Source organism: Mycteria americana, chromosome 5, assembly GCF_035582795.1.
Source record: "Mycteria americana isolate JAX WOST 10 ecotype Jacksonville Zoo and Gardens chromosome 5, USCA_MyAme_1.0, whole genome shotgun sequence".
Taxonomy (NCBI): Eukaryota; Metazoa; Chordata; class Aves; order Ciconiiformes; family Ciconiidae; genus Mycteria; species Mycteria americana.
In genome coordinates this window covers 58,328,583-58,353,583 of record NC_134369.1, presented here as the reverse complement: position 1 = coordinate 58,353,583, position 25,001 = coordinate 58,328,583, and the positions used below count along the sequence as shown (strand labels likewise).

The 25,001-nt window shown below is 34.9% G+C and overlaps 1 protein-coding gene across 10 annotated transcripts in view; it reads right to left on the bottom strand.

The window, feature by feature from the left end:
- The window catches only part of PAPOLA (poly(A) polymerase alpha), a 46,043-nt gene that overhangs the window by 16,477 nt on the left and 4,565 nt on the right, over positions 1 to 25,001 (bottom strand). For 2 of the 10 annotated variants that reach the window (XM_075503545.1, XM_075503543.1), the window contains exons 1-12: positions 18,711 to 18,857; positions 18,353 to 18,523; positions 17,650 to 17,716; positions 16,164 to 16,245; positions 15,407 to 15,516; positions 13,341 to 13,394; positions 10,081 to 10,192; positions 8,695 to 8,784; positions 8,461 to 8,599; positions 6,891 to 6,963; positions 5,280 to 5,400; positions 4,406 to 4,490 (exon numbers count right to left, since the gene is read on the bottom strand). In XM_075503545.1, coding sequence (XP_075359660.1) covers positions 4,406 to 4,490; positions 5,280 to 5,400; positions 6,891 to 6,963; positions 8,461 to 8,599; positions 8,695 to 8,784; positions 10,081 to 10,192; positions 13,341 to 13,394; positions 15,407 to 15,516; positions 16,164 to 16,245; positions 17,650 to 17,716; positions 18,353 to 18,523; positions 18,711 to 18,844 — 1,238 coding nt within the window. In that variant the 5' untranslated portion in view covers positions 18,845 to 18,857. Of the gene's footprint in view, positions 1 to 2,463; positions 2,836 to 4,405; positions 4,491 to 5,279; positions 5,401 to 6,890; positions 6,964 to 8,460; positions 8,600 to 8,694; positions 8,785 to 10,080; positions 10,193 to 13,340; positions 13,395 to 15,406; positions 15,517 to 16,163; positions 16,246 to 17,649; positions 17,717 to 18,352; positions 18,524 to 18,710; positions 18,875 to 20,534; positions 20,570 to 25,001 lie in introns of those variants that run through there. The other 8 variants (XM_075503550.1, XM_075503548.1, XM_075503546.1 and 5 more) reach the window with 8 other exon arrangements.

Genomic DNA, 25,001 nt, shown 5'->3' with positions numbered 1-25,001 from the left:
AAAAACAATTGTTCACAACCATCTATACATGTCAGTTGTCTTAGTCACAACATTATTTCTGAATAGTTAGAAGAGTGGTTAGCACATATGCATTCAAAGTCAAAAATAACACTATCAAATGTGGTTTAAAAAAATTTTGTATCTGCATTTTAGAATTGTCTGAAGACACTTATCTGAAACTTCACAAGGAATGTTTCCTCTGATGATAATCCTTAAGATCTCAATTATATTCCAGGATAATCAGTGTATACCCACTGTAAGTAAATTCCAAAGAAACAGTATACAAAGCAAGAATGGTATTTTAAACAAAGAAGCCCAAGGACCATGGAATGGGAGATGATTACTTTTAACTTGAGTTCATAATGAGGGAGGTGGGGGAACCTCACATGTCTACAGTCAGGTTTTTCAGAAGTTTAGCTGGGAAGTCTACTTTAACATCCTAAGTCATCCAACTTGGCATTACTCTACACTGATACACTCGCTACATTTAGGTATCTTCAGAGCAGATTTAAAGAACAGTAGTAACATGAGGGATTAGGCCCTAGTACATATACCTCATAGAAAGGAACACAAGGCCAATGATGGTGAAAAACTATGATGCAGAGTCCGATGCTACAGGCCTTCAAATTGTTACAGTAAATCAAAATATCAAATCAGTAACTACATGTTTCTGTACTTAGCTTTAAGTGGCAAGAGAAGAAAAAAAACCCCTGCAAAATGCTACAGTCCTCTGAATTCAGTCAGAGAATGTAAAGGAAATAAGAGGACTGGAAAAGAGAGATTTGGAGAAACTTCTTCCCCCTTCTGAACAGGGCATTTTATCTACTTATATTTTGCATTTTGGCAGTATTAACTGCTTCATACAAAAATATTAAGGAGCTTTTCCTGTCATCTTATTGAAATCCTCATTTTAGTTACTTGTAGGATACCATGACTCAACCATTTATATTCCTTAAAAAAAAAGGAAAAAAAGCAAAGAAAAAAGATAATAAGGGTCCTTTACTCAAATTCTGTATGAGAAGTTACTAATTTCTAATACCAATTTCTTCTAAGGAGTACTAAATATGCAACTATCATCCACCATAAGATTCCTACATCATACATACCACACACACTTGCAGAACGTTTCATTTAGTAGAAAAGACAACTTAAGCTTTTTGTTGTTTTTAACCATGCATGAACGGAAAGAGACAAATCTCAAATCTGCAAGTATTTGAAGAAACTCATCTTCCAGTTACTTATTAAAAGCAGCTCTTTGAAACAAACTTCTGAAGAACAATTTAAAAAAAAAATTTGAATTTGCCTGTCTAAAAGCCTCAACTAGCTGGTGAGCACCTAGAAAAAAAACCCCTAAGCCTCATTTATGAAAATAAGTATAATAATTAGCTATTTTTGCTCAGGTAGTGCTAGCTGCTAGCTGAAAAAGAAAAAAGATACAATTTCTTCCCCCCCACCCCACCCCCAACTGTTAAACAGGGCTGAGAAGGAATCAATCACTGGAAATCTGCTATTGCCATTTTCAGTAAAACTTAAATAGCACAAGCTGTTAAAAATTAAGACATACTTAAGAGTCCAAGATCTCACTGCTAAATTTTATAAAGACAAGATTTGTTATCAGTTCTTCATTTGTAATTTTATCACAAAGAATATGTCTAATTCAGAAATATCCATTACTTCATGATACAGAAAAAAAAGAATCTGAAGTTAAAGCTTCTACCTCTTAATGGTGATTTTTAGATGCAGGGTATTATTTTGAAGTTTGGGTTTGTTTTTTTGGGGTGTTTGTTTTTGGTTGTTTTTTTGTGGTGGTTTGGTTTTTTTTTGTTTTTTGTTTTGTTTTTTTTTTTTTTTTTTTTTTTTGGGGGGGGGGGGGGGTGTTTGTTTTTTAGAAACCGGTGCTGTTTCTCTCCCACTATCTCCCTATCAGCATTACGTTTTCATAAAAATAACCTAATGTAGATATTATGGGAATTGTCTTACACCGTTAACACCTGTACCTACAAAAAAACCAAAGTATTTTTAAGAGTCATACTACTTTCTGGAAAAACTGAGAACACCTGAACATGTTCATTTCAATTTTTCTTTATTAAGCTGTCCAGCATTTACACTTTAAATTATCCAGTACTTTATCTAAAGTCCTATCAAGGCAAGTGTTCCAAGTACCTTTTTAAAAGGTATCTTTATATTCTACTTATTTAGCAGCATATCTGTCTTTATAACAGAGAACAATATGCTAGAGCTCATTAAATGTTATTTCTCTCATGAACATACTTTCCTCTTGGTTTTAAGCTCTAATAATTTCATTCTCACATAACACTTCATACTCATGTTATATCCATTTGAAATTATTCTTGTCATTTCCCTGTAAAACACCATATCCAGCAAGTGTATGTTCTTTGTTGTTGTTTCCCCCCCCATCTGAAAAATTTAAACCTACATGAAGGGCAGATAACACGTTGTAACTCCCTAACTCCAAGTAATTGCTGACATTTAAAAAAATAAGAAATAAAATAAAATAAAAACAGCTCTCCCCATTTTCCCAATTTCTAATCTGCTCCTGCCAGGAAGTTATGCAGTAGCCTCCAGATTGCCTTAGTCACACATCATTGAAGTTTGTTTATTTTAAACACAGCTAACAAGTCGAAAGCATTTACAATCAACGTGGATATTTAGCAACTAATTGGCATTGAGAGTGATACAGATTTCTAAAGCTAAGCTTTCAGAAAAAAAAAATGTTTTTAAAAGTATGTCTCAGAGCAAGGATCACATCTTCTCTTATCTGGCAGAGCACTGCACACTGCTTTGAATTTCAGCAATAGGAACAAGTCAAGGCATCTACAATTTAAACAGGAGGAGAGCGTGAAGAGGGGGAAAAAAAAATCCGAAACATCTAGCTTTCAGAAGGAGATTTGACCAACAGAACCACGTTTATTGCATACTGATAACTGCATATAATGATTTTATTTCGTAAAGATTACTAACCAAAGCGTTAAATTAACTTACTAAGGTAAAACAGAGAAAATCTTGGGTAATTTAAATTAAAGCAGGCTCCATAATACCATTCCACAGTTAAAAAAAAATTATAGCAAAGACATTTTGTGCAAAACATACAAAACCTGGATATTTAATGTTGGTAAGAGAAGCTTTTATTGCTAAAACTGATAAAATGGCTAAAGCTGGTACACAAAAAACTATATTAAAATGAAGATTATTTCAAATGACATTTAACATTTCCTATTTTTTCCTAGATTTAAAAGAAACAAAGAAAATATACTAGGGAACTTATTAGCAGCCTCTTGAGCAGAAACTGATTTGTCTGCAGCCCATTTTTAACTTCAAAAAAATAATAAAACTTTACAGTGTTCTTTTAAGTGTTTTCAAACTTAATCTCCAAGGTACAACATAAAAGCCATCCAAATGTTTTAAAGCTTTTATCATGCAAAAGGTATAGAAACAAAACACAGACACATTATGAAGGTCATCAGTCTCTTTTAATGGGGGAACTGTATATTTCAATCTTGTTTAGATTAGTACATAACCAACCAACCACCCAACACAGAAACAAGTGTAAAATATATTTGATCTTGATTCAAGAAAAATGGGTCTCCAATTTCAACTGAGGGCAATGAAGATGTAGTCCATATTTTAATAATCCATATTTATTATAAAAATACAGCTTTCAGCAAGTCCATATACATTTGACAAGCTTCTGCCCCACAAGCATATTACTAGAAACCCTAAAAATGTGAAGTGTGAACTTCAGTATTTCCCTTAGAGACATTACAAAATCAGAGAAGCTAGGTGTGAAAGAGTATTAATAAAGAGCCCAAAGCCTTAAGCTTTAATGAAAAAAATCTAGTAATAGCTAGTACATCTGGCAGTTAGTCAACACAATGGCAAAAAAATCTTTTATTATCAGAATGAACTGTTGACTATATTGACAGAAGAAAACACACAGTTTCAAGTACGTATTCATCTTAAATATTGACCTTCAGAATTAGTTGTTTTAATATCTTGTTTCCTGGGAGGCAAGACCCATTTTTAGAATGCTTACTGACACCACTAACGAACATTTCTGTTAGTCAAACCAGCTGATATGTCTTCAATTTTATTGGTAGCATACCAATTGTATAGTTAACTGGTGACATTCTAAATATCTGGTCAAGGACTAACAGGTTTCTGAAATACATGCTAAAGACAAAAAAAAAAAAGTATCTGAGGAAATTATTCATTTTCTAAGAGAAAGGACAATAGTGCATTCACTCCCCCTCTGTATAGAAAAATCCTAACAAAACACTTTTTGGAAGTCTAATGTATGTATATTTAAGATCCTGTGCTACAGAGCATCATTAGATATTTTAACTGATAAAACTTAAAATATTCTGCCATGCCATAAAATACATACTTGTACTTTTGAAAGAAGTTTGGAGCTTCAAAAAGTTTGGACCACTCTGCCTTACTCAGCAAAATTTCATCTGTGATAGCAAGACCTAAATTATAAAAAAACATTTAAACTTTTTTTTAAAAATACAGTTTAGTACCCAGAGTAAAAACAGCTTATTAACTTAGCAAAGGTTACTACAAATTATTTCCCCCCTTCAAATTCAAAGGAATTTATCAACAAGCTTTATATTCCAGGCATACCTTAAGTGGTCATTAGTTATACAAATCATATTATTAAAAAGAACCTCAATAAAATGTTTAGAAATGTATGTTAATTGATCAGACTGATAATTTCATGTATTTTTCCTTTGCAGTGTAACACAGCTCAATTTAATCTTTTATGTACGCCACATAACTAGTCAGTCCAAAGAAGACAGAGATCTTTTTCCTTACAGTACTTGAATCATCTCTTGTGCAAGGCATTGTACAAGGCAAAGAAACAGTGAGACAATAAGCTGCTGCTCTGCCTGAGAGCACTACTGGTAGTTGCTCTCTGTATCAAGTCTAGTTCTTGCTTTGATAACATCTTCTCTTATCTACTATAACTATCCAAGTAGATTACTAGGATAAATCTAGAGGACTCATCTCTGAGCAAGTATATTGTCTTATATTAGGCCTAGAAACAGTGATCAAGTGGGATTACTACGCTCTACTGAATTTGGAACTTCAAGACACATAAGCGTAACAGGCCAGGTTCTACCTCCCTCAGAAGAGAGTCTTATGTCAAGAAGCTATTTAACATCCTCCCACCTCCCCCCTCACAAAGCATACCCACAATGGAACTATTTTAAATCCGTTTGAAAACATTTATATAGAGAGCATAAGATAATACTTACCTTGTTTAAATTCCTCAACCATGACCATCCGTGTGGAAATGGACACATTGTAGGTAGAGTTCTGCTGTGGGTATGCTGGTGTAATTATAGGCATAAGATGGTACCTATCACTGGGGTTTACCTATATATAACAACAGCCAATCAGTTTTCTTCAAGCATACACATGAGTTAACAAATTTGGATTTCTCCCTTTACTACAACTGACTCTTAAGTTCTAAGAGACCTTAGTTTGCAGACCAAGTAAATTTACCAACAGTTCAGAGAAAGTTTAGAAAACAAGGATAATGCTTTCACAAAGGACATCATTCTGAACCACAGTGATGTGGGAGGGCTGTAACCTGTCAGCACATCAAGATCAAGTTGCAGGCATGTCTATGTCCAGAAATACCAACTGAACAGAACAATTTCTCTCTTTAATAGAAATTAGCTTGTGATCACATCAAGAGCACCACATGAGCACCTTTAGAAGAACGACTGTCTTCAGACATTGCGAGAAATATTTTATACTTTATTTCTGTAACACTACTGAAAATAAAGAGCCAGCTTAAGACGAGAGGCTCTAGGCAACCTGACAGAAGCATCACTTGCGTTAACGTATCTTTTATTAAACAGCACACAGGGAAACAAAAAAGAAGGGACAAAACACACACACGCAACATACATTTAAAATAGCATTAGGGTAGCAATCTTGTAGATAGTAAATTAAAGATAAAACCCTGTCATTAACTCACCCCACTTTGTTTAGCTACTACAACACAGACAGTTCCCATCACACACTGACCTCAAGCCCCCTATCCCAGGGATAACAGTAAGAATCAAGAACACTTTTTCAACTGTCCCACATTATTTAAACGTGGACTTTTGTCAACCAGAAAAACAGATTTGAAGTACAAAAGGGCATACAACTCAACCTCTGGTGCTTACACTATTCACCAAAAAAATATTAGTTGAACACCAACTATTCCAAAATTGACAAAACAGCATTGAACACATTCACGCCATGCCCTACTGAAACCTCAGAATGTGAGCTGTGCATCTGCTGCAAGCTGTTTTATTGACTGCCTGAAGGACATTAATATCCAATGTCCTTAATATAAGTCCTACAAAGATGGAGATAAATATTATAAATAATATACAAAACAACTGAAAGACTTCAAGTTACAATCTTCTTCGGTCCAAGATGAAAAGACACATTACTACAACTATACGGAACCGAACCTATCCAGCTGTCACTGTTGCACTGAAGTGAATTCAATATACTTGCAAAAGTAACAGGTTTTAAGTCAGAAGCAAACCACTTTAGGATAAGCAGTTTTTCAAAAATGCATTGCTTTAAGACGTATATCTAATTACGCTGATTATTTATTAAGATCACTTATTGCAAAAGTTGGGAGTAAGTAGTACATTGTTCAGCAAGTGTGCTTCAAGCGGTCAGTTTAGAAAATTAAGCTAACTTTGTTCCACTCTCAGGAGAACTAGAGGTTACTATAAAGAAGACACAATACCAAAATATTAAGTTTAATAAACCCAAAATGAAGTTCACCTAGGATTCTTTAAGCAACTGAATTTATTGTACAGCATGACTTATAGGGGAAAAAATAATACACTAACCCTTGGGTCCCATACAGGCAAATTAAGATTGCATTCTTCTGGCTGTTTCAATAGCACTGGATTTGGCCATTCCCTGTTCAAAAAGATTGTAGCACTGAATAAGACTATTGGATACAACCATGTATGTTCAATAAACAATACTTTTGAATGCGATCCTTCTTAACTCTGGTCTCAACAGAAAGCATCATTTCCTCAAGACTAAGCTGCTCTAACTGGGGTTGCTTAAATAAGCTGTATTGCTGAACTACAATACAGCTGTAATTAGCTTCTCCAGGGCATCAGAACAGTGAATTTTCTGTAGTCTTGGAGCTTTATAACCACTGGTTTAGGTAACTAAAGTAAACTCCTCTAAATTCTTCTTGAAATATACCTATCAAAGAGAAATTCCTCTATGAAGATTGACGTTGGGTCCATCTTCAAACTAGCTGTTTCATGCACAAACTACAGAAGAAACAGCCAGCATCATTACAGCATTATAGTATCATTACAAAGCTTACGTATAAAAAAAAATTCCAATCAAGACAAAAAGAAACCATGCTGAATGAAACACTTAAAGAAATAAAAGTAACACTTCTGTTCTTCAAGTCGCCTCTACTCCCATGAGTAAAGTTATCTTCCTACAAAAAGTAGAAGTCAGTTAATCTCTTGGTATTTGTACATTAATGCTCCTATGCTATGCACATATAAAACTGACAGCAGTATAAGGAACACATTAAACAGAGCTTGCAACCAATTTTCCTCTATTAGCTTAGTGTGGAAAGATATTACTAAACACTAGGTACCTCAAAGAGGCTATAAAGCCTACGGATTCAAGACAGTGAAACTGCGGAAATTATCTTCACGTTAAGAAGACACGACACTATACTTGAAGTAAAGCAACAACTTGGTACAATGACTCTTAAAGTCTGTCAATGTCTCATGAAGAATATAGGTATCTAGACATGCTCTTTCAAGAAAAACAGTTTTCATTTGTAATGTGCAAAGTACACTTTTGTCCCATTCATTCTAAATTTACTTGGAACATTCCCATTGTCCCCAATAGAGTTATTCAAACCATGTTTCTGAGGTAACTAGCTCAGGAGTAGGAAACTGTATGTAATTCCAAAAAACATACCTCTCCACACTGACAAGATTAAAACCCACACTTTTGCCACTGGTTCTCCCAAACTGCATTTAAGCTATGTGCCTAACCCAGATATTGACATACCTCTTTTTCCCCATTATCCCAGTATCCGAATGTTAAAAGACTTTAAATTTTGGGGTGTCTGCTCTTATTCTGCACTATGTAAGTATTTTATCTGAAGAGTAATGTTGAGTTACAACAAATACTTAAGAAAATTTTCATTAAAGACTGGGTGGTTTTTGTTTTGGATATTTTAAGAACAAGACATGTTGGATGACTTATTGAAAAACTCAAGCTAACAACTTTCTGGCAGCAAGAACAATGCTTATAACTACCATCTTAATCTGGTAACAGCTGAAAATGATACCATAAAAACAGGACTAAAATTTAGTGTCTACAAACAATTTTATTTTAGTGTAATCTAAATTTAAAAAAAACCAAACATACCATTTAGAAAATACCAAGAAAAATTTATGTACAAGGGTTGATGCTATTGCATTTGGATAAAGCTGGCAAGTTCTTGCTACTAGCATAGCCCAGGAAACACCGCCAAGGAAACCTAGTATATTGGAATAGATGTTGTGGCCTGTGGATTGAGAAGGAAAGAGACAAAAGGAGAGAGTTATCAGTAACCATAAGAGTTAATGAAAACTTCACAAATTTTGGAATAAAACTGCTTACGTTTTGCCCACAGTTTGATAGCTCTCAGTGTTAACCTGAAGTTGTCAATGTTTGGTACTAGATGCAGAATTTCATCGGTTACCCGGCAACCTGTCAAAAGAAAGAATCCATTACGCTTGCTGCCTCCAAAGTTTTTTGTTTGCTTGCCCTCCCTCACCTTCAAAGCTATCAAACTTTTTAGATCAGCATGCTGGAAACTCATTTCATATTTTGATCACTTTTGTTTTGAATTAGAAAGCTTAGCATAGTTTCATTTGATTTTTTTTTTTCCTTTTTTACTGTTTTACAGCAGCACTCAGGAAGACAATTCATGCATGCATAGTTACAGTTTTGGACTGCTACTTGATTTTCTGTTATTAATGAACTGTACAAGCTGTTTAAGAAACAAGTTTTAAGTTCTGCTGTTACGGGATTACATGCAATGTATCATAGAACATGCAGACAAACTAAAAAAAGTATGAGTCTTCATGGACCTACAGAAAACTTGGTAGTCATAGGTCAAAGCTTTGTTTGAATTTAAGACAACAGGCTAAAAAGAATAGTTTTTAAACATATGAGTTGTATCATTACTTTGATGGGATATTTTCGGGCTTAAGAATAGCATTACAGATGACAATATTAACTGATTGATTTTTTTTTTTTTAATCAAGAATAAATAGTTGTTCATTGTTACTAAATAGTTGCAGAGAGCTGGTTGCAAGAAAATAGTATTGTCTAAGACCAGGAGTTCCTTTCCCAAGCAAATAAGAGGCAAGTATGAATTCTAGAGACTGCACAAATGTGAATTTCACAAAACAGTGCAAGTTGCTGTGGTAACCTCAAATTATCAAGTTTTCAGCTCATAACAGAAATCAGTGATCTCTCACATGCTCTTTTTCCCCCACCAAGTCGCATAAAGGCTGAAGCCCCTCCCGTCCCATACATAAACAACAATATTTTAGGCTGCAGTATTACAGAAAAGTTAAGGGTTACACAAGCTGGTAAGCTACTAAAGACCTGACCTCAAACTGACAGTATTTTGATATCCCCAATTTATCACTGAAGCAATTTGTGTATGTTTATGCATATTAAAACACATACAAATTAAAGTGCACAAGTCTTTCTTTACAGAAATAGATAGTGCTCCCCCCAAGTCTTCCAAGTCCCATTAATTTCTAGACAGCACCATTTACTTCCCAAATAAAAGAAAAAATTTTATAAAAATCTGGCCAACAAGAAACAACCCTTCTCCCTGAAAAGATATATGAAACTGACTATGACTTCATTTCCAGATATGGAGTTGCTATATTTTCAGTCAAGTCCACAACTAAACTACTGTATCAAACAATCTAGAATACTTATTAAAAGATTAGACAAGAAGTTTTATGCAAAACTGTATATACATACCATTAAGACTTCGTATGCATCTAATGTCTAAATTTTTAAGTAGGCTATCGTCTCGTAGGTCTAAGTCCTCAGGAATAGTTTGCAGTGCTAATCTTGCAAACAAAATATCAATCTTAAAAAAAAAAGGAGAGATAAGACATTAGAAAACTGTTTTCTTCTGTAGAATTAATTCTGTAACCCATTTGCATCAAGTTTACTATTAATAAGAATAGTAGTGTCTTCCTAGGACAAAGAATCTCTTTAAACAATAAATACTAAAACACTTCACAGACATTAAAAGAAACACTTTAAGATGCTTCATCTATCTTATGGCTCCTTTTCCAAGAGGATTAAGATTAATGCAGAACCAGCACACACATAAAACTATGTCAATTATCAATGTAAATAAAAATCATTTGGGGACAAGCACCACCTCTAGATCCAGAATACAAAATTCTACTACATCAGAGCACGTCATGAAAACATAACCTAGTTTTAACCTAAACATTCTCAAAATTATCACTGAATTACAGAAGAAGTAGGAGACCCTTCCCATCTAGCACTGTAAAGCATACATGCAACTAGTTGCCTCTGTATAGGACCAGTATCTATGAAAAGTCTAGACACCTGATTACAGAAAACAGGAAGTTCTGAAAATCCACCAACCTACTGAGCAAGTGTATAAATTTTGAAATTATGCCAAATTTCTTTGCTATTACTTCTGTAATAATTTGTCATCACAGCTTTTCTAGGTCAAGAACATCTAAGACACTACTCAGCACTGAACTGAGTTTTACATTGTCCCATACGCAGCAAGGACATACACAGAGTAGAGAAGTCAGTTTGGCTCTCCAGTCTTAGATTAGGTATCAGTCAGTCAGTATGATGAGAATATAAAGTGCATATCAGCATCTGGTCTGCTAGGCAACAAGCCCCCTTCACCAGATGAGGCTTTTAATCATCATAAACTCATACCACTTCACCTACAAGATGATGAAATACCTAGTGCTATTGCATGAAGGACAAAACTGTTTGTTACATTAAAACTATTTCAAATAAAACGAAGCTGAAGATACCTTAAGATGAAGAACTCTTTGTAGGTGCTTAAAACTGCATCCGTCTGTTTTAAACTATGAAGCACTTCTCCAAAGAAAAGTAATTTCTCAAGTATTCAATGCACTTTTGATTTTAAAGTCTTTAATAGCTGGTCTTAACATTCTATACTACAACTCAAAGTTTCTACTTAAGTCGAAAAGTACTACTTTTCAATGTAAAAGAAGTTCAAAATTAACTTCAGCTTGAAGTTCTATTCTGATCTCTAGAAGGTCTAACACCTCTAAAGTTTCAAAGTTCATTGACAATAAAAGGATTTTTCAAATCAAGAAATGAATAGCCTATCCTGTGTCAGGGCGGTGGGGGGGAATCAGTTTACTACAGGAAGAACAAAAAAACCCAAGAAGGTTCTTGTTTATTTTAAGCAAGAACATAAAATACATATGTAAAAACTGGTATTGGCAGAAACGTATGAAGTTTAACTGACAGGATCATCTCGAAAACTAAAGTCTTTTTCCTCAGTTCTAAGATTTTCTTTACAGAGATAACTTCTGACACCTTTTCCTAATCCAGGCAAAAGGAAAATTAAATTAAAATCTTCCAATACTGACATACTGGGCACAAACGGAACCATCAGAAATTGTGGCCTAACAACACTTGTATGTATAAAAAAAAAAAAAAGAGTGCTTACGATAAGTTAGTGTTCAAGACTAGAAAACTCTCATGCACTGTCAGTAACACGGGTTAAGTCTCAGTCATAAACCTAAGCCATCAGAGCGCATCATAAATTACTATACTAGAGCAAGATACTACTACTGTTATAGCAGATAATCCTTTTATTTCCCTATTTAGGCTTGTATTTTGAATTTCATTTTTAAAAAAGGAAAGACAACATTGGCTTGAATGTAAATGATTGAAAAAAACATAAAAATAAGAGACTAACTGGAGAATGCCTATGGCAAGTTTCAATATTTAGAATGAATACCTAAGCTATGTAAACAGAAAACAGATTCTCCAGAAAAGTGTTCCTAATACCCAACTGTATATGGACAGTAATAAAATGGCTGACACAGATGCAAAGTCACAGGCTACCTTACTGCATGGTATTACATTTCTCTGTACCTCTCTCTCATTTGGCAAAGATACATCTCTCTGCCTAAGTGTCAACTGACACAAATGTCAGAGAAAACACAAATAAGTAAAGCTGGATGGATGAGGGCAAGGGGAGTGGTTCACCTTCTTCCCGAGACTCAAAAATTGCCAGTACCCTAACTAATGACCATTGTAATTGCAAGGCAGATATTTAACTCAAGAGTGGGAGAGAAGGAACTGTCCAGTCTTGCGGTACAATACAGCTCTTCAAATCATGTCATGTGTCAGAAGATTAGCATGGGTATTATTTCCCCACTGTGAAGTACCCTTCTTATACCCACCAGTTACTGGCTGACATAATCCAGGTACAAGTCCGATGAACTGTGTGTACAAACAGTTCGTATGTTTTTGTCTTGTCACCAAGAAAAGATGACAGGTTGACTATAAAACAGTCAGAGAAAGATTAACAGAGTATCTTTTGAAAGCAGTGTTCCTGTTTTCTCAGCAACTTCTCCCAAAATAGTAAAAATCAAGTTAAGCAAGTTCATCACTCCAAGACAGCTGACCCATCAGGCTACAGGCAAACTGGACAGAAACTGGCAGACCAAAACCATTGTTTTGGTCATGTGTTTACAGATGTCCGAAGAGATCAGGACAAAGGGGATACCCAGTATGCCTTCAACAGTACATTTATGAGAACTGATCAAAGATCACACAACTTCATATAAGGTACTGAAGCAAATCTGAATTTAAGGTTTGGACAGTTAATCATTAGCAGCCAAAAAATTATTGAAGCCACATTATTTATGAATATAATTTCTACTAAATATTAAGTCTTAATAATGCCAATACTGGTACTCTACAGGTCAGTAAACTAATCAGTACAATTGGGCAGCAGTGCCTAAAAAAGAACAGGGAGACATTCTACACACAGCTTTAAGTACATCAAGAACGGCTTGTTTCAGTCTTAAAGCCCCACCTTAAATTACACAACTGAGGACTGTTGTCAAGGACTTGGGTATGAACTTAGGATAGTCACTTTAATAGCATTCATATTAATAAATACTACATGAGTTATGGAGATCTTGAAAACTTTGTTTTAACCATGTTCTACCAAAACAAAAGAAGATTTTTACCTCTATTCCATCAAAACAAAGTTTAATAACTGGGACAAAAGCTTCTTCAACAGCCTGGGGGGAAAAAAGTATATTTTATTTTCAGTATAGAGAAGAACATTTACAAGCAATAACTAGCAGGTCTAAACAATCATGATGAAATGCTATATATACAGACGCTTTTCCATTTTCAGGTCAATTCTTGTCAGCAACGACTTTCTCCACCTTTGAGAATTTATGCAGTAAGCACTGATCTACTATGTGCTACAGCTGTCTATATGTTAATTATAACCCAAACTCATACCAACCAGCTCTGATGATGCTACCTTAAGGTCCAACTCTCTTTCTCACTATATGTAGGACATGATCAAGCATCTTTTACTCCTCACAGCATCTCTAAGTATTCTAAGGCCAACCTATGGGGATTTTTACTCTAAGAGGCCTCTTACTTCTATTGTTTCTGAAGTCAGTATTTTGAATTGACAAGGAGACAACTGTATTACTATGCAGTTTAACTTCACCTAAACCAGTTGCAAGTCACCAGCCTCTAGAGCTCGAGCATCTTTTCTGTATGTGGTCATTAATAACATACTTTGACAAACAGTATCCATGATGAAACTATGGAACTTGAGGTATACTCTGCAATCAGCTGGGAATACCACCTTCCTGAACTGAGCATCTGAACTAAATGCAGATCTGCAGAGCACTGCTTTTGTAAAAGCAAAGAACACTGCATACTTCCAAATAAGAAATGTTAGGTACTGCCAGAGGCTAAATACAGTTCTAAGAGTGCTCCAGTTCTTAACAAGAGGAGGAGACAACACTATTCTATGCACTTAACCTTAGTTAAGGTTCCCTTAATGTTACTGGTTGGCAGAATGGATCCTAAGCAAAATATGAAGTTCACAAGTCTCTCGGACTCCCTCACTAGAGCAACCATTAAGAAAGTCTAGGTCCCCTGAAGATGGAGATGTACATGTACCAACTTTCCTAGACCTAGCTGGAATGATTCCGAAGCGTTAGGACACCATGACCTAAAGGTTATTTGCATCACTGCAGAGCTACACTGAATAGCGTATATTGATCTACCTTGCTGCTAAATCAACCAGATTACCTTGAGTTAGACAGAATTTATAGCAAAGTAAATTGGAAACCTGAAAATCAGAATCCTCTTAATTATAGCATGTGGATTTAAAGATTACTAAAAGTGTTCAGATAATAAAGCATTCAAAACAGTTGTTTCAGTGCATATAGTATTACCACCAGATGTTTGCACTATCCTGGTAGTTACCAGCTACAGGATGCATAGAGCGAAAGAACGCTGCAGAGACAGTCCCATTTATTTTATGGGAGCAGGACTAAACCAAACAGAGTTTAATACTTGCCAGCAACTACCTTTATCTAAAAAAAGAGAACTGCAGCAGAGAAAATATACTCTGAGCCACACTGCGAAGATTAAGGCTCCCACCAGTTGACCTAGGGAGGCTTGTCATTTAGGTAGAATAGAAACAAAATACTGTATACCAGTGTGTCTTCCATTCCTACAAGGGAAATCTTCATCTTTACATGCTAAAAATCTTGCATAAGCATCTACTAATGAAACACACTAAAAATGTAACCTCCATTTTCAAATGCACAGTTGACAGCCAATATAGAAGGTTTAGTTAATATCAACCACTGTAACTGTTTATATAAGCATGAAATTATAAAAACAGCAGTATAACAATATACTTTAAAACCTTCATTAAAAACACGCAAGTTAGCTTGAAAAGGATCAGGACCAAACACTTACATTTACATCTGCCTGTTGCTAGAGAGCAAGCAGAAATTTTGCAATACTAACACACATGCTAAGAGATCATTCTGCCATCCAGATTTTTAAATGAGTGTCTCTAGTAAGTGGAAACAGAAAATTTGGAAGAATCTGTATCTATTTCAAATATAGTCATAGGCTTTGCTGCAGGTTAACTGAAAATCCATTGCAAGCCTTAATAGTAAGGTTATATTTACTTATTTAATGCATCATGTTTCACTATTAACTTTTCAGCATCATCACTTCAGCTAGCTGTATCAGGCAGTTCACATACCCTCAGATCTTTTACTTCTTCTTGTTGTTTCAGTTTTTCATAAAACGATGTGAAAAAATCACTTCTTTCAACATGTCTTGGTGCAACACACAGGGCATCAATATCAGCACCTGAAATTGTTTATTAGCACAAGTTATTCACACTTCACATACATGAAATAACCAGAAGGTTTTTTGAAACCAAACAGGAAAATTTAGTTTCTCCTCCTGTAGAATGGCTTTTCTTTGGGAATACTAAGTCAAACCAAGTGGAAATTAAAAAAAAAAAAAAAAAACCCACAAACAAACCACACCAAACCACCACAACCAAACAAAAAACCACACACACACACCACCACCACCTCACCCACCCCCCCCCCAACAAGAAATAAAAACCCACCACCAAACCAACATTACAACAAAAAAAACCCACCAACCAAAAAACGTTCATGGTCATTAAGCATACTGAACACATACATATGTTCTTCTTTCAATTGTGGAATATTTGTAGTAATTTTCAAAGAACAAACCACGAGAAGCCAAGTATATAACTTTATTTTCAAATAATTTCCAACATTTTTGTCCGTTTCCCAACCCATGACAAGAACATAATATAGGAATGCATTCCTTTTATTTAGAATGAAGATTGGAGATGGCTGACAAGAAAAAAAACTAATACCACCTCAAAAGACATCAAGTTTTTGTTACTTAAGTGCGACATCTACAGATACATCATTAGCTCAAACATATGAGTTTTATATAATAAAAGTAAATGTTACCTTTTGTATGAACCCCTAATCTATAGGATCCAAATGTAAAAATTTTTCCTCCAACATTTTCTATTACAGACTGTGGAAGATTCTAAACAGAGAAAATACAATTGGTTATTTTACCTTAACAAGGTATAACAACACACACAATTTATTTTAAAACAAAAGGAAAAATATTCTACAAAATTTATGTTGTTTAAGGCGTAGTTACTATTGAAATAATAATCTTAGCATTTACAGAAAAGATGGAGGTATGTTTGCCACTTGGGAATTAACTGTAACATTTCAACTACATCACACATTACTGCTTCAAACTTGGTAATTGTTCCAGCAGTTCTACACTTCAGGTGCAACACCTTTAAAATATTATGGACATTAAACACATTTTGCTTAATACTCAGGCATTTTAGACTGACTTAGAAATTGATAATGGATTCCAATTTAGAGCAACAGAAAAATATTATTTAGAGTATCAGCGTTTATTAAATTACTGTCAGAGACATCCATACTACATTCTTTAAATAAAAATCTGGTTTTGGGAGAGGTATTTGTTTTATGTTAAAATTGTTCAGGTACATATACTAAAGTTCCTAGATTTGTATCTTCAAAAAAACTCTTGAATCCACAGTACTGTGGGCAAAAACAGCTACCCTTTCATAACAGGATGCAATGTTACAATTTGAAGCCCTACATTAATGGTCACGCAGCAAAAGATATTTAAACAAATCGAAAATTAATTATTTTGCAATATATATTGAATTAATTTAAGTAGTTTCCAATCTTACACCAGTCAAGATACTCTCACTATTTTGTTTTCAAGGATCAACACATATATAGCAGGGTCGTGTGTGTCCTCCAGTCTTGTTCATGTATAAATTCCCATTTCATAAGAGAAGTGTACAGAAGAAACAAAACACTCAAAGCAAAATAGCTTAAAACATTATGTTTTTACCCCTAAAAAAGCCACTTCCATCTTTACGTTTTTTGCAAATCTATAATCATTCAAAAAAAAGTGTAGGTAGGGGTGGGGGGGACTATAACCTGGCAAAAACACTACTGTATTATTAGAGTCTACAAAAGTAACATTACAGGACTGACATTAAAGTAAAAGACCATAGATCATAAAGCTGCAAGAAGTCCATTTTAAGACCTGGCACTGGTTCACAAAACCAAACAATCTAAGCATATAATTAACATAGTACTATACATATGTATTTTAACAAAAAGTCAAGCTATATTTCTACCTAGGGAGAAGAGAGAACAATTGAAAATTTTCCAATTTTTATCAGTTTCTTTCTTTGACAAGGTTCTACTTTGAAGGGGTTATGCTACCTGGAAACAAAAGAAGCTACACAAAGGTGGTATTTGTTTTTCCAAGTTGATCAATTTTGATCCCCAAATTAAGATTCATCCTGTTTGGACTGGGAACATATTTTGGAATTATCTTCCTATAGTAGTCTTAGAATGAGTAGTTCCATGTAAAATATATCCATACCTTGCTTTCACTGATTTCCCGTATCCATTCCTTTACCAGGTTATTTAATTTTCCCAAAATTAGAATCCTATTGATAAAACAGCAGAATCACAGGTCATGAACTTAGACCAAACGAGTAATATTTTTTTTTAAGACCTTGATCATCATTACACAGTAAGTCAACTACAGTAACATTGCAGATCTAATTACAAATCTTGTTTTATATATACACTGAAAAAAAGTCACTCTTCCAACATTCCCACTATTTTTCCCCCTTTAAAGATGTTCAAGTGATTTAAGCTCCGAAAAAAATGCAAGCATGTAAGGCCTACGCACATTTTAGGTATGTGAATTCTACTCACTTTCAAAATAAAACCTTAATTCATAAAACACATGCACCTAAAAGAAAATTAAGAAGCAGTACTGAGAGCAAAAAACTCTAGAAAGCTTAATAAGGAAAAAAGGATAGGGGCCACTACAACAAAACAGTTATGAAGGGGAAAAAAAATGCAAGCCAGCCTCTGAAATTTAAAGGCCATTTTAATTCCTTTCTGTGTTCTGAGGTATTCCTCTTGCGGGGGGGGGGGGCAGGAAATCAAGCTTAATATTCCACTAGGCTTTTAAGAAAGCATTTGAAAGAATATAAACATGCTTGCGGCTCAGTAGTCAACTACATAAACCTCAAGATAGGAGAAAACCACTGCTAGAATGAGTGTTTACTCACCTGCGTTGCAGTTCTTCCTCCTCTTCAAATACACCGTAAGGTTTTAGGGTTTCGATTAATTTCTGGGTAAGCATGCAGTCAAACTCCTTGGGGGCAGCTAAACTGATAGGTGAGGTAATGCCATAATGCTTCTGTAGTTGCTGTGTTTGTGATCCCTGGGTTGTAACGGGACTAATAAAGGCAATTAGATAAAGTTACTGACAGAAACAAAACAAAAAAATATTTTAAATTATTTTTTCTCATCAGAGTAGCAAACAAGAGACATATACTAAGGAAATATAAAGTTAAGCCTACTGTTAGCATTTACATCCCAGATCAATCTGTGTTAAATCTGTGTGTAGGACAACAGTAGAATTACCTTCCTCCAACTCCAAATATTGATTGCAGGGCTACAAGTTGCTCTGAGGCATGATCTTTTACATCAGCTGACTTCACACACTCAAAACATTCACGTAAGGAGGCTTTAGTATATTTTGAGTGCAACAGCATCATACAGTTAGCTTTAAGCTAACTTCTCTTCTGGCCAGCATGAGAGGATGGTTAGACAAACAATTTCAGCTCAATCCATACTGGCAATATTACATATAGCCTTGCTTCATTAGTGGGTTGGGGGAAGAAGATCAGAGGTTTGCTAGCACAAGTACCAAGGATGTAAGTACTGCTCTCTCCATATCCCTCATGTTCCTTTAACATGACATTTTACTTCATATAAGTATCTCTCTAGATAGGAAAGTAAGCCTAAAGTAAACCTAACCCACCACAATGGGTTAAATCTGCAAGGACCTGGTTCACTAGTAAACAGTCCAATTACAAGCCCTCATAGCATCCTTGCCTTGCACTTTTCAAGCTACACAAATAGATATGGAGCCAAACCGCAAGCACAAGGATGATACTCTCAAGTCAATCCCCCATATTTCAACGATGCAAGAAAGGAGAGGACGCAAAAGAACCTCAGCAGAAATACAGAAGTAAAGTTATCATGCTGCAAAATCTAATAACAGCTTTCCTAGATCATCATGCTATGAAAACTAACATATTTCCTAGATGAGCATCCTGGATGAAAAACAGCCATGCATTTTTTCATAATGGGCCTACATTTGGTTATGACATTCACATTTAAACACAGCCTTACTTTCAGAACATTTTGAGCTTTAAGGCTAGTAACTAAGTGTTTCAAAACTGAACTTGGTCCTGTATAATGTACAAGTGTTTGGATTCAGTGATTACTGCATACTACACCCATATATAGTTAAAACTTTTTTGAGCTGATACTAGCAACAACAGGTAGCCATTTAAAAATATAAATTCTTAAATGAATTCAGTATTGTAGAATTATATACTTTAACATTTAAGATAGCCAAGTTTTAAGTTTAAGAACACTTAGTTTTGCTCATTAAACTTCACAATTTAAAAAAAATACACTATTTAAGTCTGTATTTAAAAAGCTCTAAAGTTTACTTGCAGCATTATATACTAGTTTTATATTGATATATAGACAACTTTCCTCTAAATTATGAATATTATTCCCCCACCTTTGATTTCTGAAAATGACAAATCATTGTTTTTAAGCATACTGAAAAGCTTCTTTTTCTGAAACCAGCTTGTTAATCAACCTTTCAGAGACCAACAAAAACATTAGGATCTCTCACCAACACACACATTTCAGAAAATGTGGCTATTACATCAACAGCTATTCAAAAAGCCTTACCAACAATTAAAGCAAGTATTACCTGAAAGTTAAGGCAATGCTTGTGTAGAAGTGTTACATCTGCATTATTTAAGTTATATTCTTACTACATAAGGTTACTCCCTTTCAAAGGGATAAAGTAACATTCTGTTTAATACCAAATGTATAACTAATATTTTTAATTCAGATTATGCATTAATATCTTTTTTCCTGAATTCAATTATTCATTCTACTAGGACAAAAGCTTTGTAATCCGTTTGGTCTCCTTCAACTTCCATAGAGATAAAGTCTAAGGAAAAGAGAATCCTCCACGTCAAAAATTCAAGCTGACAGCCTATGTGAAAGTCCCATTCTTGGCAAGCATAACATTCCCCTGTATATTGCTGTATTATCAGTCCTTCATGTTTATACATGTTATATACTATTTCTATCATACAAAACAAGAAACAAATTTTTCAGGCTAACTACGTATTATGTGTGGAAAAACTACAGTACAACTTCACTTTTACTTCCATAATCCGTTGTAATCATCTCCTCAGGATTTCATTCCTCATTTCCATGAGGACTAAGAATTAAAAAAGAACATCTTAACTTACAATTAACAAAAGGAATCAACAAAACCCAATATAATTTTCCACAAGTTAAACCCATTTAAAACTATTCTATAATTTGTCTGAAATCAAGAATTCAGTCACAATGCAAGTTTCTCACAAAGCAAGTTCTAGCACATTCGTCCCTTTGCTTGTTAGCAAAAGGAAAAAAAGCAAAGCAGGAAAAAAATACTAAAAAATTGTACATTTAGAAAAAAAATCAATCCCCAAGTAATCATGTCTGGGAACATTATTTGACATTGCTTCCTTCAGCTAAGAGGTTTTAATCACCTAATGAAGAATTTGGTAGCAGCTGAACAAATCATACAGACCTTAGGACTTTTTGTGTGAATGCAAACATTTAAAAAAAAAAAAAGCTGTCCAGATGAATTATATGAAACAGTAACTCAAATTAAGGACAAAGGAAGACATTAAAACAATTTTTCTCTTTAAAAAAAAAAATTAGGAATGTCAACACAAATAGTAGCTTCAGCCACTTATTTGCTACTAAAAAAAGCAGTCAGAAAACAAAAGGTCTCAATACATAAGCATCCTTTGGATATTATGAATATTTTTACTTCTACCACAAAGCAGGTAGTTAAATTTGAACTACAATTTCTGCCCTTTTGCCAACTGTTAATTTGAAAAAATAAATTTGCTTTTCAATTTAAGACTTTGCAGTTTATTTTTACAGGTTTTTAAAGCACTCATCTAAAGCAATCAATATTTTAGTTTTGTGTAACAATTTCCTGATGGTCTGACTGTAATTTTCACCCATCCGTAACTAGAAACTGTATCCAATTCAACAGATATTAGACATCATTGAAAGCGCTGACAAGACACAGCATGGCATAGGCTGTGACTAGATTTCAAAAAAAAGACTCAATGTCACCCAGACCCAGATTCAGTGAAGCAGACTCCTGAAGTCAGTAATGCTGACTGAGCCCTCTGTCTTCCACCTGCTTGTAAGGGCCATGCTTCACCATCTTTCACCTTGCCCCCAAAATTACAATACATAAAAACCAACCAAACATCAGATCACTTCCCTGAGCTAGTTTACAGCATAACCCTGGCAGTGCAACGTGCAGGTCTGTCTTCACAAAACACCATGTTGACATAACTTAAAACAGTATTACCTCCAACCCCTGCAGGACCATCAGAGCATGGTCATAGGGCACAAAATAAGCTTTGAAACTGTTCACTAAAACAACAGCTTTAAACAACCTATTAAGTCCATCACCTGATACACATCTTTGGGAACTGACACACAAAAACAGTTACAGTTTTTACAGTTACTGCTTTTATATTCACGTATTTTATAAGAATGAAAGAAGCAGGTTGTCAACAGCACAGGAACTTCCTACACAAATGTTTCACCTGTGTTTGAAGGTTGAGGAGTTAATAAGAACACTTTCACTGGGATGGTATGTAACAATTCTCAGCACAGCTGCCTTCTAGAAGATTTTACAACTCCAGAAGATACAATGAAGCTTACATTTTAACATGTATTAGTATTGAAGAGAATATAGGTTATTTCCAGCTAAAAACATTTAAATTGAAGCTCAACTGTTTACCCATGCTGAAGTGAAGACTACTGTAAGGTTTCTGTAGCACACCAAAAAAAAAAATCACAGAAGTGCCTTTGTAAAATGACAAAAAAAAAAAAAAAGGTATTTGGCAAGAAAGTTTGTTAAACTCATTCAAGGATGCAATAAACTAACTAGCACTAGGCAACCCATGTTCATTCCTTTAAATGACAGCAAGTCATGAAAGTTACTATAAAACGAACAAGGCATATCCTCTGCCCTCTCCCTACCTTCCACAAAACCAAGAAACTTCAAATAAAGCATTTGCCAGCTGCTTTTTAAATGAAAAGTAAATTATCACTGAGAAATAAACTTTAAGTGCTCATTTTTTCAACTTTAATGTTGTATATACACATTACATTTTAGCCAGAAAATGCTAGTGATCAATACTCTTAGACTTATCTTTGACTTTTTCCTAAAACCATGAAGGTCACAATCCCGTATCTTCACTCTTGAAAAGACATATGGACATTCTAGTTTTCACCTGTGACATGTCATGATATATCATATTTGGAATCCCTTAGATTAAACTACCAAATTTATTCAAAGAGAAAGGACAGGTCAATGCTAACCTTCTATCTGAGAGGATTAGGGAAGTTAAGGCCTTGGGGGGTGGGGGTGGTATGTCAAATCTGCTAGTCATTGAAGTTAAGCATTAACAAAAATCAAAGAGTATTAAACAGCAACAGAAAGTCCCATCCCTGCTACTCAGCGGCAGATTTGGGAGACCTTGAGAAGGTCTCAACTCAACTCAAAGCATGTTTAGGGTTTGTTTGTTTATTTTTAAAAACAAAATACAAAGTGTTTCTTTTTAACATCACAAAGAAAATTAAGATACAGTTTGGGGCTTTTTTGTTTATTTGTTTCTCATCAACCACACATACACATGAAGATCTTGCTCTCGCTCTACCTGTCAATAGCACAAATATAAAATAAAGTTGCAGAAAATGATGCAGAGTTAAATTTAACATGCTATTGTTGCTCTGATTTGACCTGAATTTTTGAAGAGCATATGCTGGCAGTTTAAGCCATCTGCAAATTGGGCAACAGCTACAGTGGTTTAATTCTAAAGTGTTATGATCCAATATTTCCTATTCAAATATGAATTAATCTCATCTCTCAGAGAAATGCACATGTACTTTTTCCCCATATAAAAACACAAACACACGCAGAGTTCTAGTCTGTACTAAGACAGCAAGTACAGCTAAACTATTTTGCCTTCAGAACCCAAAGTTTTGGTAGGCAGTATCTTCTGAAATTGCTATCAATAGCTACTGAACTAAAAAGAACAAACCCTGGTAATATGGCCACTGCTAAAACCATTTCACAACAGAGTACAGAAGTGGAAGAAAAAGAACAAATAAAGCTTGTAAGAAGCTTTAAACCTTTAAACTTCAAATGGAAGTGGCTACACATTGTTCTAAGGTAGAGGGAGGAAGACTGAGAGATGGGGGGGGGGGGGGGGGGGGGGGGAGACACAACCAAAAAAAAAAAAAAGGAAAAAACCACTTTCCAATGCATCTTTTAAAGACCAGGTTACACCGTGAACACACATCCACATAAACTGAAAATAGACTTAGAGCAAATACAGGTGTATCTATACAACACTGCCCCATACATAACTAAGAGTTAGATACAAATTCGAAGTACTGTACTATTGTTTTACTTTACAACACTGGAATCTTCCTCCACCCTCAGAAGAAACAAGAATCATGTCACGAACTTCTTTTTCAAGCATGCTTTGTATTTAACCCTCCTCCCATCCCCACTTGAAAACCCTGTCATTCTACCTACTTTTTCCTCTTCAGTCCCGGTATTCTACCCCAGTTCTACTGGTAATATTTTTATCATGTTATTCCAGTTAAGATTTTATGCTTATCACAAACAAAATACAGTTGCAATCAGCACCGCATTATCTAAACATCATACTTCTGAAATTTGGGATGCTTCACAGAAATGAAAGACAACACAAACATCTGAAATCTTAAAAACAGATGCCCTAATATTCAACAAATTACAACAGTTCGAATCCTATGTAAGTTTAAAACTCATCTCTGATCCACTCTGAAACAGATCTTAACCACCCAAGACCTAACTTATCCAAATGTGTGCCAAGTGCTTGCAAAAATCCCTTCCAGCTTTTGCCCATCAAGCCTTGCTTTTGCTACAACTCTTATAACCCCTTTCATATAGCACTAAACCTCAGCTGAAGTTAGGTTGTCCAGACAGATGTGCACAGTAAGGCCAGCGCTGGTGAACCAAGAGAAACCGTGGGCTGTTAAGTGTCTTAAAATAGTGCCAGCAAGCCACAGAACGTTAACTTTAAGCTTTTAACTTCAGTCAGGACCTTTGGCTCATTCAGTCTTGCCTCCAGATACCAAGACAAAATACACAACTTAAGGAATCTCAATGACTATCCTCTCTTCTCTATTTGCCTCTACTGATTACTCAGTAAAATTCAGTCTTATTTACTGATGCAAGACACCCAAGTCAGATTCCTGAAGCAATACTGGTCATCACACCATCTGGTCAATCAGTTGGAGCTAAATTCACAAAGCTCAAGCTCCACTGTGTCAGATTTCAGAGGAAGTGTTTTGACTGGTTTTGTTTGCTTGTTTTAAAGTCTCCTCCAACAAGAACTGACTTTGGCAATTTCAGATGAAAATTTCTGGCTTAATGCTAACACCATCGCTCCATGCAACATTTCAGAAATCTAGGCAGGAAATCTTAACAAAGTCTGTGCAAATCAGTTACCAGGGAACATATGTTTTAAATGGTTAAGACAG